The sequence below is a fragment of the Pieris brassicae genome, chromosome 10 (genome assembly GCF_905147105.1).
Source record: "Pieris brassicae chromosome 10, ilPieBrab1.1, whole genome shotgun sequence".
NCBI classification, from domain to species: domain Eukaryota; kingdom Metazoa; phylum Arthropoda; class Insecta; order Lepidoptera; family Pieridae; genus Pieris; species Pieris brassicae.
The window spans coordinates 4840570-4856033 of NC_059674.1; the positions used below are offsets into that span (position 1 = coordinate 4840570).

The 15464-nt window shown below is 33.1% G+C and overlaps 2 protein-coding genes across 2 annotated transcripts; one reads left to right on the forward strand and one right to left on the reverse strand.

Moving 5' to 3' along the window:
* Window positions 1–306: 306 nt before the first annotated feature.
* On the forward strand, window positions 307–2322 carry LOC123715821 (zinc finger protein 836-like). Its single transcript, XM_045671143.1, has one exon. It carries the CDS (start codon window positions 429–431, stop codon window positions 1761–1763), a length of 1335 nt encoding a protein of 444 aa, XP_045527099.1. The 5' UTR covers window positions 307–428; the 3' UTR covers window positions 1764–2322.
* Window positions 2318–15012, reverse strand: LOC123715818 (zinc finger protein 846-like). Its single transcript, XM_045671141.1, has 15 exons — window positions 14676–15012; window positions 14063–14197; window positions 13651–13773; window positions 13239–13405; window positions 12762–12857; window positions 12307–12412; window positions 11404–11508; window positions 10724–10875; window positions 10259–10318; window positions 9193–9306; window positions 8313–8444; window positions 6028–6099; window positions 4868–5084; window positions 4480–4626; window positions 2318–3962 (listed from the first exon to the last, which is right to left on the reverse strand). The coding sequence occupies exons 1-15, from the start codon at window positions 14811–14813 to the stop codon at window positions 3843–3845; spliced, it is 1884 nt and encodes a 627-aa protein (XP_045527097.1). The 5' UTR covers window positions 14814–15012; the 3' UTR covers window positions 2318–3842.
* Window positions 15013–15464: the final 452 nt, after the last annotated feature.

Consider the following 15464-nt stretch of genomic DNA (forward strand, 5'->3'; position numbering starts at 1 on the left):
TTATTTCTATGTAATCTTACAGCTAACATACGTATATTATAAAACAAAATGCAAAGCCAAAACAGATTACACAGATAAACTTACGTTTTCTGTCCTATATATATTATAGGACAGAAAACGTAAGTCTATTAATAGACAAAATTTAACATTAAACAAACTAAATTTTTACTGCTAAACAAAGTCAAAGTCCTGCCTCTTCAAATATTATTGGTTGGTATTTCTACCTAGTCTGTGGTAGATACCAGTTAATAGACTATAGAAGAGGAGAACTAATTCCAGATGTTTGTTGATAAAGTTGACATATCTCGTTCGACTATGCATTGTTGTCATTAGAAGCTTTATTTTTATTTGTATATATATTATAATACCAAAACATAATGTATAGATGTGCACAATTTAAGTAATTGATTAATAATATTGTCCAAACAATGGATAACTTAGATATAATAAAAGAAGAATTCGTTCATGTTAATGTGAAAATTGAACCATGTGAGGAAAACTATTCTGAATTTGATGGTGGTGTTGATGACAATATTCCACAAGATTCATATGACTCCGAAACTCCAGAAATAAAGGTTAAGGTAGAGATCGTACAACAAAACTGTGAGGACCAGCATGAAAGCAATCACTTATTACAAGAAGCTGATAGAAAACCAGCTTTGCAAGAGCAATTTCAAGATGGTAACATAGCTGGAGACATAAAGTACAATAAAAGAATTCCGTGCCCGAAATGCGATCGTACTTTAAAAAACCGGGGAAATCTAAAACAGCATCTTCGAACTGTGCACTTAGAAACTTCCGAAAATATAAAATGTCCTGATTGTGATCGAGTTTTTAAGTCAAGGGAATATTTGTGGAATCACCAACATTCTGTACATTACAGTATTGAAGAAATGCCCTGTCCAGAGTGTAACAAGACTTTTACTAATAAAAGACGTTTAGATAATCATTTCTACTACACTCATAAAGATAAAACTCTAGTTACATGTCCAACATGTGGTAAAAACTTTCAAGGACAGCGAAAACTGAAACTCCACATGAAACACGTCCACACCTTTAATGAAAATATATTATGCAGTCACTGTCAGAAACGATTTAAAAGTGAGTTACTGCTTAAAAGGCATATGGCATATCATCATTCTGATGGTCAGGAATATAAATGTGCCTTCTGTGACAAAATGTTTGACTCAAATATTAAGTACAAAAAACATTTAGAACAAGTTCACCCTGAGCAGCGTATACAATGCCGCATCTGTTCCAAACTTTTAAAATCTGTGCAGATTGCAAAAAAACACTTAAGAATCGTTCATCAATTGAAGGATGGAATCCTTGAAGAGAATTTAGTCAAAGTAGCAAATGATACTATAATAACAAATTTCATGAATGGTGTTGATAAGCCAGTGGAAGTTACTTGTGACTTATGTTTCAAAGTATTTTCCAATCAAAGTGTATTTTATCGACACATAAGATCAACGCACCCATCAAAAGAACAAGAGGTTGCTTGTGATGTTTGTAATAAAGTGTTTAAATCACCTCATCATCTAAGAGTTCACAAGGCTGCCGTACATTCCATAAACCAATTTACATGTAGTCTTTGCAATCAAACATTTTCTTCGAAGAAGTATTTAACAAGACATGAGAAGAGACATAATAAGATTGAACAACAGTTTGAATGTGATATTTGTAATAAATTTTATAAATGCCGAGAATATTTAAAGAGGCATTTAAGACGTGTGCATGACAATAATATTTTAGGTATTTAAGTATTATATGCACTGTAAGCTGGTTGATAATAGTATAAATATTTGAATAGATTCAAAATGTTAACTGTTATAAGTGAAGCCAGATGTTGTTTTAGAAAAGTATCACAAAATTTTAGGAATCACATAATGTGATCAATATGTTCACAGAATATGATCAATCAATAGTTGTGTTGTTATTGGGAAAAATACAACTGTCTAATAAAATTTTACACCATTCCTAGAATGCAATATGCTATTTGATATATTTAGAATTAGCCTTAGTTTTAGATTATTGGATGCACCAAAAAGCAGAAATATTTTGTAACAGCACTCTGTGACTGTAACGCTCCTGTTTTAGTGATCTACTTAATGAAATTGTTAATCATGAAATATTTTTAATGTATAACTTTATAAATTAAATGTAAATATAACATACAATGAATTTAAAAATCAGTTAACTTAAGTAAAACTTTCTCTATCGCACTGCAAAGTATCAACAGATTTTACAGTATCTAGAATTAGATAAGGAGACACACACTTTATTTAATTGTATATGTTATGAAATAAAAAGTAAATATTTTCAAATCTTTTATTTTATCAAAAGTAATCTAAAATACTTAATAGCCTCTTATACACACCTTTCTGGATCTAATTAAAAAAAACTTTTTAGATAGGAAAGGTAAGAATACCAACTATTGTCACACCCATAGGAAGGGGGCCCAGGTTAGCTTGCTTTCATTAATTTTGGGTGTTATACCAAACTCATTATTTGATACAAATAATCCTTTTTGTATAGCATAAGTACTTAAGACACCAAATGAAATGATTGAACTAATAAAATGAATGTTACAAGAAATCAAATTATAGAATATTCAGATGCTGTAAAAACCACCTGTATACTATTTATTAGCTATACTAACTCATACAACATTACAGAAGAAAAACAAGTCAAATCTCACAGTCTCAATTGTCTTAGAAATTAAATTAAACAAAATTTATGCAGGGGGCTTTTTTAATAAAAAGAAATACAATACGACTTAGCACACACAGATTACTAAAAGTTTATATACACATCTTAAAAATACATTTACCCATTTAAATTTCATGCTTTAGATAAAAGAGCTGCACTTTTGTATGTAGATCTTTAAACCTTTTTTGTTCCTAATAAAATACGAAATGGGGACTAAGAAAGATTAATACTATTTCTAAACAAAAAAAACTACCTACCTACCTTTTAAGTTCGAGGCTCAGATTTCTTTATCTGTTTCATAAACATTTCTTTTTCTTAATAAACAAAAAGGTGGTCCGTGTCTGAAAAACGCCGTCGACATTATAAACAAGATAAAGTAAAACGTAGACCGAACCACAGCATGTTTGATTGTGATCTTTAGTAAAAAAACAGTAACTTTAGTTGAAACAGCCCATTTTACAGTCAAGAGAACCATTCCATATAATTTGTTATATGGCAAATTATCCTGTATACAGGAGACTCCAATTTTTTTTTAACAATTACGATTTTCTTAGCGATCTTAATTAAACGCAGACGCATAAACATTTAACTTACGTAGCTAAACATAAAATAATAATGGCGTCACAATCCTATATGGGCTTTGATCTTGTGTCATTGTTTCTTTGATCACTAGGGACTTAGCTTCCTCACGATGTCTCCATACTCGTGGTAATGATTTTATTGTTTCATAGTTTGGAATCATTACTTAACGAATGTTGTTCTTTCAACCAATGCAGGGCAAATGCCTCGAGTGGGGTCTAGGCGCCAGGCTTGACTTTTGACGGTGCGTTCAAGGAAGGCAGAACAGTACTGATTGAGTATTCATTGGAGAATTGCGGTGTTGAGAGGTTGGACCGAGTTGGGTCTGGTAGATTGTGATTAAAATGAGATCGGTCCTTTAAACCCGCTGCTTGTTATAATATAATATAAAGAGTTATTTGAAGAATTAGAAGGAATCAATCTAAATTCAATATTGTACGATGATTATTCGTGTATTTTGTACGTTTACCCACATAACGCCCACTAAACCAGCTAAGACGATATCCAAATCGATGTGACGATATCTCTCCAACATAATGTATGTTTTGGTCCTACGGTCCGGCTGTTACGGTAAAGAATTCGCAACCAGACGCGCTCTGTCGCGGCCATTCGAAAACTATTGGCGACTCTTCTTTGTATTTTATAATATCTTCAGGTTGTTTTGGTTTAATCTGAAATAAAAAAATACTCTGTAGCACAAATTATAATATTTCGATTTATTGTTGTAAATGTTATATGGGAGGAAAAAAAACTTTTTATATAATAAATCTCGTATGGGTGAGCTGTTAGCACCGATAAATATGCATATGAATATTCTTCTAAAACCACTAGGGACAATTACGGGTCATTGTCTCCTTAATAAACATCTTTTTGTCCTAGGCGCGACAGACAGCCCCTTGTTCAGCTGTTTCAGCGCAGAGTCATCACCTACGTAGTCCTGGTATGCGAGGCTGTGGCTAATCAATGTGGCTGTGGTACAAAAATCCTCGGAACACTGAGGTCACTCCTTAAAGCCTGTGAAGAGACTGTGCTTCTGGAAGGAGTTAGGCTGGCTAAATTAGCCAGTACTTCACGTACAACGGACCAATTACGAGTCAAAGTGCGGAAAATCAGTCCTCCTTACCTACCACCACTACCGATCTCACTGGGTAAACTAAACATACATAATTCATACGAACTAAACGTTACCTTAGCGTTCCTATGAAGTTTCAGATGCACGAGTTTGACGTGCGTCTTGAGCGCAGTTCGTTGGGCGAAATGTCGTCCGCACTGCTCGCACTCAAATGGCTTTTCGCCCGTGTGTGTGCGGATGTGGTTCGTGAGAGTGCTTTTTGCCTGACAAGAATAACATTTTTTAACAAAACAGACAAAAGAATATTTTGAGTTAATTGATCAAAGTGTTGAATTGGTATAGTAAAACATCGTAACAGTACTTATTCATTGTTAGACCCAAAAAACCAACATCCCAGACTGTGTCTAGTCAGATGAAATCTGATCAAAAAAAAAAACATCTAAGTACGGATTACACGAATGCAACACAAAATCTGTCAATCCCAATCATACACTTATTACTCACATTAAACACACGTCCGCACGTGTCGCACACGTGTTTCGCGTGCACCTTAATACCGGAATGCACCATTCGCACGTGTTTCTGTAGGGACGATTTTGTTGCGAGCGCAGCCGGACACGTCGGACACCGGTGGGCGCGAACACCGTCGTGTTGGACGGAGAGATGGTGAGTCAATTCTGATAGGTTTGTGAAGCGCTTACTACAACGGGGACACGGGTGACTGAAATTGAACGTAGGGATTAGTACATTAAGCCGAAAAGCGTTTTAGGTCTCTGTGGACGATGACGTCATGTATGAAGGCATAGATTATAGTTCTTTTTGTTTTTTTTACTAGCGTTTACCGTAATTGGACTTTCATTGATTTCTAAACAAAACATAGCTTCAGCTAAAGTACTCTTTCTGGTTAATTGTGTTTGCGCTATGATAGAAAGAGATAAATAAATATTGTTTGGGACAAATTTCAAGTTATTTCTGCATCGATTGATTATAGGTACTTAAAAACCGAAACAATTATCATTTGGAAGTTGATTCAAGTACTCTACTATAAATACGCGTAAACATATTTACACAATCTTTATAATTAAAAATAATTAATATTATGTATTAATACATTTTATATAAACGATGGCAAGCGGCCGGATGGTATGTCGTTGATTCCATGGAAGGACGGGCTTTGGTATGGAATGCTACTTGTGTGGACACGTAATCACCCCTCTCATCTTCCTCGGACAAGCAAAGAAGCCGCCGCACAACAGGCGGAAAATAATAAACGGCTCAAATATAAAAAGTCTTTACTCCAACTTTGATTTTGTTTCCTTTGGAGTAGACTCTTGGGCCGTGGTGTTCAAGTGCACAGGCGCTAATTGAAGATTTATGTTGGCGCCTGGAAGATAGTGGTGGTTTTCTCGCTCAACGAATAAGTATCGCAATACAGCGAGGAAATGCTGCCAGCGTTAAAGATTCTTACCACATGGACGAAAATTTTAAAATTTGTTTTAATTTTTTGTATTATTACTATGTAGGCGAGGAAAATTGTAAATACTGTATATTTGTTTGTTATATTATCAAATTAAGATTAATTATGATGTTTAAACAACAACAAATATACTACTACACATTATCCTGGTGATTCAAATCCGATAAAGAAATTGTTTATTACTTACATAAGACTTTGTTCGTCGATATGTTTGGCAGTCTTTTTGAGATGTTGATTCAGCGCATGCGAGGTTTTAAATCTGAAATTTAATATCACCATAGAAACATTTCGTTTAGTGCATTAAAAATGTAAGTGAACGAAGGCTTGTATGAACGACGAAAGTATATATAGCAATTTGATTTCGAAACCATTATTAAACAAAAATATTAAATATTACAAGAGAAAGAATTTACGATTATCAGAGATTTTTGAGATTATTTGTTAAATAGTTGGCTTTTTTTTAAATGTGTGCAGTTATATTATTTAATATTTTCTATGATTATATTTTTCTAGGAACTTTAGTTTTTATAGTAACACTTTGGAAATCATGAATTTTTCAATTATGTAATGTTTGTTTATAAACAAAGCTATATATACGATATATTCAAAATAAAATTCTAGCTATTATAAGGACTATTATAATTTATTTTAACGATATTTTATGCACAGGTCAATCAAAGAAAAAATCTAAAAAACACAATTTATCAAATATATATAAGTAAATAATTGACATTAACGTCTAAATCTGCCGGAGCTAAACAAATAGTAACACTTTTTTTTATAAACTTTGACTTTTAAGTCAATTCTGTAAATGCTAGGTGACAACTTGTGTAATAACGGTTTCGCTAATAATTATTTTTTAAATTTCAGTTTAGTAACGTTTAAGTTTAGCGCCATCTACCAAAATACTGGGAAATTAAATAGACATATCAAATTCCTTTGTTTAAATCGTCAAAGTCTACAGAAGGAAATGGCATTGATAACTATATTTTGTAAAAAAATCGTTTAGTAACGGTTTCAAAATAAAGGTGATATTATGTTTTTTCCTTTTTTTTACCTTTCAATTACAGATCATGTATCCGACTTCCAGTTTAAGAAAAAATTAAGGATACACTCACTATTTATTAAGATTCTTATCTGCCTTGCCTAAATTATATTGAAATATTTAATAATCAACCAACTTCAAAAAGGAGGTTACACATTTATTTATAAAAGGATAAAACTGTTGAATGTAACGCGCGCACATTCCAACTTGGTGAACGAAGCGCCAATAGCGAGAAATACAAATAAACACTATTTCTATTAAGGTAGATCTATTTTGTACACTGGCTGAGTTCACAAGAGTTGCTTCCTATATTGTTAGTTATAAGATTTAGGAATATAAATAATTGTTTTAATGATTTTTATGTAGGAGAATAATTGTGATTATTATTCAGTCCTTTGATCGAATTAGTAGTAACTAATAGAATAATGATGAGGAATAAATAAATATATAAAACGAAATATTTAAATACGATCACATATTCCTAGTTTCAAGCACGTTCCAATTTTATAAGTACTTAAATTTGGCGAGAAATGAAAGTAACATAGAAACAAGTTTCCTCAATATCGCCTCAGTAGTTGCTGATTTAGTTTAGAGTTTATTTCATTTGATATTTGCAGAAAAACCAATATTATTGCTTCTCAGCAATATGCCCTTATACTTAAATGGAGATGGGCAGGCCACGTAGCCCGTTGTACAGATGATAGATGGTCTAGAGCAGTAACCGAATGGACGGGTCCGAAAGGAAAAAGGAACAAAGGAAGACCAATAGAGCGATGGGCCGATGGGATCGAGAGGGTTAGCTGGTAGAAATTGGATGACGATGGCACAAAATAAATTAGGGTGGAAAGAGTTGGAGGAGGCCTTCTCCCGGACAGGGGCCGCATCTTAGTAAAACTATCTAACTACATAAACTAGTAAATTTATCTTTTTTTTCATCAAATGTATGTCAAAGATGTGGAGAATAAAGGCTTATTATTATTATTTCATTTGACAGCGCGCGGATTATACAACGTCAAACCATAATTAAGCGTATTCCGTCGCCGCGGTGGGTGTACGCGAAAGATAACCTAGTAAGAAAACAGGTCGTCTGCTTTTTAGCGTTTTAATAGGGGAACAAACTCGGCCATTTCAGTAATGTTGTTAAATAAAGATTGAAATGTTATTTGGAACCTTCTAAAATGAGTAATATTCATAAAAACTTAATCAGTCTTTGTGTTCTTTAAAGAGAAGAGAAGCAGAAAAAGTTCTGGTTAGTATAACCTAGGATGGAAAGAGATCGATGAATACTTTATACAATATTTTTTGGCCAACAGGCATTTTATGGAGGAATATTAAACCTATTAAACCCTATTAAACACTTGACGAGCGAAAAAACAATGCTTTACGTTATATAATTATTTTAAAATGTCAACATAAAAATATCTCACCTAATATCACACTCCACACAATAGTAATTCTTAGCATCACTATGCCTCGTCTGATGGTACCTCATCTGTTGTCTAGTGCGAAACCGCTTCCCGCATACACCGCACGCGTGCTCCTTTACGCCTTGGTGGATCCTAAAAACTCCAATATACCAGCGTCGTCTACGTGATACCAACCACAACACAGGGGGACATGTGGTGACTAGCCACTTTTAGTATGAAATTTTTTTTTAGGGCTGGGGGCAAACGGGCAGGATACTCACCTGATATTAAGTGATACCGCCGCGATGGACACTCTCTCGGCTCTAAGAGTACGGTATAGAAATGACAGCCTCCATCACTTTTTTTATAAAACAGAGGGCAAACGGGCAGGATGCTCACTTGATGTTAAGTGATACCGCCGCGATGGACACTCTCGACTCTAAGGGTGAGGTTTAGAAATGACAGCCTCCATAAAACAGAGGGCAAACGGGCAGGATGCCCACCTGATGTCAACAGATACCGCGTATGGACTCACATTGTATGGCTCGTCAGTCTTTTATGAATTGGTACACTCTGTTCTTGAAGGACCCTAAGTCAAGTTGGTTTGGAAATACTCAGTGAGCAGCTGGTTTCAGTGACGGTGCGTGTCACAAACTGCCTTTACACTCAGTTGTGGAACAACAGACGTCGAGGTGATACGGGTGGAATTTCGTATTCTACTTCGACGTCCGATATTGAAACTTGTACATAGACAACAAAAACACTTGACTTGTTGATCATAATTAATTATCTCCCGCTTTATGGCGTTACATAACCTGAGTATTGGCATGAAGCTTGGAGTGATCAGAACGTAAAGACTTGCAGAGCTGATGACAGGTTAATGTCTCAATAAAAAACTTACAATTTATGTTCAGCCAATGCGTCAGCGTTGATGAGTGTCTTGTCGCATTCATCGCATTTCACCCGCTTCAGTGTGTGAAGATTACGAACGTGGCCGCGGAGCGTTTTAGAATTACTGCAATGATTTTTAATTTCTTAGTTTCGGGAATTAAACCTGTGCAAATATTCCGTTTTCCACAATAGACAAGAGTTTTATTAGTGACCATAGAACCTAGAAATTTGTATTTTTAATTCATTTCAATTCAAATTATACTATAACAATTTCAAGAACCCGCCAAAACGCTTTTGGCAAGATGGCGTCGCACTCCCGACGTGTCATTTTTGTTCATTATCATTCTTAAATTAAATAATTAATATAAATTAAACTCCAAGTACGTATTTCGATTGGATCGTGATTGTCGATTCGACTAAAATATGTCACGTGACCGATTATAAAAATCATTACTTTTAAACATTATTTACAAGTCAACTTACAGCATAACTCTAAAAAATAATTTTATACAGATTACACGCAATAACACCATATTTTTGAGACTGTCAAATAGCCCATTTGACAAAGGACTTCACTTATAATTTGATGACTAAGGTGATAGATTCTATTTTATGCCAGCACCGAATTTTAAATATACTTTTATGAGAATAAATATCAGCACTATTTTCCACGATTAAAGTCCGGAGCAAACAGTTTCTTCTGTATAAAGTTTGACATATTAGATACGAGTTAGCAAATGGACCTCATAATTTCTGCATTAAATTTGGTTAAATATTCTGCTAATTGGCTTTAGTTTCCAAGAGCTCTATTTCCGTTAAGGCTAGAAAAGATAATTGCATTGTAAATGCTTAGTCGCCTTGCCTGGTGATTATGTACACAAGTGATTGCCTGGAAGAGATCGCTCGAAAGCGATAAGGCCGCAAGTTGCCCTCCTTTTCATTTAATTATGTTCAAATTGTATATTGTAATGAAACGAAGTGTTATCAAATAAATAATCAATATGTATAAAAACCGCTAGAACATTCCGTGCACAATGCACAGTGTGAAATCTGTATTTATATTAACAAATACTCACTTGAATATCTTTCCACAGACGTGACACGTGAACATGGATATTATACCTTCGTGTTCTGTTCTGAAATAAATCCCCGTTTGATTAGTTTAAACTATCTAAATATCGAGTCGAGACTTGCGCTAGACTTGACACACGTATTTAGCGCTGTCGAAATCTAAGTAAGTTATTTAATTAAATACTCTAAATTATTTATGTACTTTAAAGGACGTCTAGACAAATCAACGAAATAATAAATTAATATTTTGTTTAAGTTATTTTTTCCCCACAAATTGGGTATATTGATAATTAATCAATAGGCAAGGAGGTGATTAGCCTTTTGTGCCTGACCCTTGTAATTTTTCAGACGTTTTTATAAGCTCGGCGTAGTTCTCTCAGTATACATAACTTTGGGATCGCGTGGTACTAAACGTCATTATTGGCATTGGGACTCTCCAAAGGCTTTGTGTCCAGCTGTTATAACCTTACCTATAATGATTAATAATAGAATCCTTGTCGGTCATCTGTCGTCCGCATTGTAAGCATTCGAACCGCCGCGTGTGTATCAACATATGTACGGAGAGACTGTAGTTTGTTGGTAAATACATAGAGCATATTTCGCATTTGTACGAACCACGTGACTAAAACATACAATTTGAAAAAACGTCATAACCTCTTTTAAAAAACCTGACAGTTATATACGAGAATTTTAAATCTTGGCCGGCGAGAGCGAATGACAATTGACACTCGAAACGTCAAGATATTTGCAATATACAGAAAAGAATATATATTTATTTTTGTTTTATAAAGTCAAGGACTATGGAGCGATCAGGAACAAATTATTGGTCCATTATTTGGAAACATAGTACAATTCTGAGTTACATATTCAACAAAGTATAAGGCGTCAGTCTGTATATATTGTTCATCTTTGTTTTTTTCTAATAGACGAGTAGGTGATCAGCCTGTGCCTGACACAAGGCGTCGAATGTTGAGTATAAGTGTTTTCCTATACCGTACCAGCAGTGTTAAGCAGAAATGCACAGCCAAATTCGAACCTCAGAGAATACAGTCACACGCAGAAGCCGCTACATTGTATTAAGTTTTGTAACATATACCGTTGAGGTAAATAAAACAGTTTTTTGACGTGTTCAAGTTATAAATATACTCACAGGACTGTGTTTCTTCATGTGATTTTGTAGTTTAGACTCGTAAATGAAACCTTTGTAACACAAATGACATACATACGGGAAAGTAAGTGTCTTTTTACATTCCTCCTGAAAACAATAATGCTACTGTAACAAATGAATACTATAAGGGGTATGAATTGAACAGGAATTTATTAAATCGTAATATAATTTTGAGATTTCTTTTAAAGCGTATACGAATCAAAATCGTCTGGCGATAACCCGACGGGACGTCATTGACCTTGAACTTGTGACCGAATTATTTTTATTCACACTTCGTTGTAAAAAAAATAAACACAAATAACACAATACATAAAAATTACAAGGGATGCAACGGGCGGCCTTATCGCAAGTAAGCGATCTCTACCAGGCAACCCTAGTAAGAGAAAAACTAAAAAGAAAATGATGAGTGGAAGAAATGCAGAAAAAATTAATGACAAACCAAAAATAAAAAGCTAATCTTACAGATTCAAGTACAGCGAAAGAGTTGCAAATGCCATGCAAAAGAAAAGGTATCAGGATAGGGTAAGGTTAAGAACTATTTATACAGAAGAGTTTTAAAAGATGATAGAGATGTAGCCAATATGCAAAAACGATTCTTCATGAACTACGACCCCTCTGGTTTGTTTTCGCACGTTTTTATCGGAAATATAATAAAATATTACGTAAGCACTATAGGGTGAGGAGGGGGGATCGTTTTTTAAAAGTACCTAGCTATGGTCAAATTTTCGATTATATTGACATAACGAATATGTCAAAAATAATAAAGTGCATTAGGATCCTGCGACCGGAATGTTCAACGGACGTCTATCCTTGGTCCCATAAATTTATATATACCGTTGACTGACATTTCATTTCAACAGTAAAATTGTATAGTAATGTACATACCTCTCTCTGTTTGAGCTGTTCCATTGGATCTAATCGTAGAATGCGTATCTTAGTCTCATCTATGTCCGGTTTACTATTTTTTACTCTACGGGTAACCTTCACTTCACTAAAAAAATACTATATGAAAGAATTAACATATTTTTTTTCAAATTGCAAACGTGTATATGTGTATGAATAGCGAATGTTGTTCATTATTCATACACGTCTTGAATAAATTTGAACACATATATACATACTTTAATCAAAATCGGTCCAGCCGTTAAGAAGTTTAATTACAAGTACACACACAAAGAAATTATATATATATATAGATAAAGATTAACCAATTGCCGTGACGTTTATATTTATCAGCTTAAAGAAATTTTGGTTTTAAGTGACATTAAATAATCAAAAACTTACAAAATGATGAAAAGCTATAACATGGAAATAAATTAAATTAAAATAAAGCTCCTTACGCTGTGTCTTCTTTATTCTTAATTTTCACTCTCTTTCTCACCCGTAACTTCTTAAGATCTAAAAGACTTTCATTTGAATCATCTGTATCATTTGTTCTGAAAGGGCAAATTAGTATGTATAAAGTTACGTTTCCTACAACCCAGTAACCGAATAACTCAAATAAAAATCATTGATTTTACTATTATGTACTATCGAAGAGCTCAAAATATTATCAACTTGATGCAATAGCGCTTGTGACAAACATTACTACATCTCTTTATTTTTTTATAAGCAAGGTATAACCCAAATAATCTTTTCAGCAGGAAGTACACTATCTCTGTTATTTAATGACACCAAACTTATTTATAGTGAGCGAAAAGTGTTAACCTGGTCAACCCCAGACTCAATCTTGTGCTTGCTTGTGGCACCAAATGAGTGTATTGTTATTATTTCATTTTAAATATACAAATAGATTTTACAACTATCCACATTCTTACCTATCACCATTATCAGGTATACAATATTCTTCATTATCAGTCTGAACATTTTCATTCTTGATTAAATCACTAATTATATTATCTTTGTTTATTATATCATGTTTTATATCTGCACTTATATCCTGCGCTAGAGGTAACAACTCTATGTCCAGTCTTTGTGTCTCATGCTAAAACAAATACATGAGATATTTAAAAAAATATAATTAAAATTGTGTTAAGCATATGATTTCTAAATATATATTTGTTGCATAAATTCAGGAACTTGTTATTCCGTTTTCTTTAAAACTAAACATGATGGTTAGAGCTGTGATGAATGAAATGAGGAATGTTACAATTGTAAAAAAAATCTGTGGGGTTACAAATTTTTCGTTTTTTTTACAACATGACACATTAACTGCCATAGTTTACATACCTGCAAAACATCATAAAACCCAGCTTTACTCTTTGGATTGTTACAAAAAGTCAGTGTGGGTGTTTTAACTAAGTATGGCATTGAGTATTGAGTAAGCTCTGGGTCTTGGCCATCTATTGAGAACTGAAATAAAGAACATTATAATAGATACATAAATCAAATAACAAATTTAAGTATTGGGCCATTTAATATTCTAAAGTAAATTGTGTTCCATCAAAAGTGCATAAAAAAATTTAATATTTAATTTCTATTAGGGTCATGATCATATATGGGTATTTCATTAAAAAAATACTTTTTGCATTGACATTATAAATAGTTAGTCAATCTCTAGATCTAAAGATATTTTAGTAGATAAGACATTTTATGCTGAAATTTATTCTATTTTAGTTGCAATATTTGTGAGATTACTTACAGGAGCACATCTATTATTATAATCGCATAAAGCTGAATGGATTTGTAAAACTTTCTGTTTGAACCTCACAGATTTCCTAAGCAATGCACCGCACTCCCAACATACATATTTGGGAAGACCATCTGATTCTGACACCTGTAAATAGTCATAAAAATTATTGATATTTGTATATAGCAAAATTAGCTATCTATATATAGATCTATTCTAAATCATAAAAATTGTGACATACGAACAAAAATTGTTTTAAGTTGACTAAATTTAGTCATACTCTTAAAATTAACTTTCCATCTAATATTTATATATTCTTAGAATGCAACTGTGAATGGTGACCAGGTAGACAATGAAACACTAGATAGATAATCATTATCATTACTGTAACAAAGCAAAAGAGCTTAATAGCAAAGACTGCAGCAGGCCTAGTCCAAGTATCATAAAATATTAAACATACAATACAGTTATAAGGTTGGAAAAATTAATATGCCTAATCAAAATAGTGTTTCTTAGCAGTGGGGACAGATTATTAGGAAGACTATCTCTTTTTACACTCAAGCCAATTTATTGATTAAACCTACATTTCGAGACGAAACTAAGTCCATATTTTAATGATACTTACAATAATACCAGCCAAATCCAAAAGAAGGTAGCAAAAATCATCAATTTTGTCCATACGCCGGTCTGTAGATAAGCAACATCGGCAAATAGGTGCATTATTATTCTCTACCTTTATTTCTTTGGAATCTTCGGAATCCATGGTCAAAACTAACAGAAAGAAAGTGGAAAGGACTCAGTATCAAAGCTACTTGTTTTTCATCGAACTCGAGAAAAAACATTCCAATGCATTACTTAATAATTGTGTATAACAACAAAGGGATGAGTATTGCAACTTAAAAACTATCGTATTTTTTTTAATATCAGGCTGTTTTTATATTTTTCTGAAAGCATCAGTTTTTGTTTTCAGAATATTCACAGTAAAATAATAAACTATTCTCCTATTGTCAGTTGAGATAAGATCACAGATCACATAGTACTTAATAGTGGTACATACTAGATAGGAAGAGAGAAGATCTACATACATTGAATTAGCATATTTTGGATGACATAGATATATTTGAAAATAGTGTTTAATGTATTGTTGTTTTGTATTTAAACATAAATTTATAATAATTCATTACGGTAGAATTCGGTTAATCTCTTATACTGTGTCTGTATTCACTTATATTAACGATTCTTACTACTACTATAATCTATGCTGGAAATGTTGAAAAGGAGATCAATAATTATTTTCTCTACTTAAACCTTAATCTGTGTGATTTTGATAGAAATTTTAGCTAATAGAATAATTATAAAACAGATCCTTTTTGTAAATTTATTTAATAAAGAATTAATTAAAATAAAATTTTAT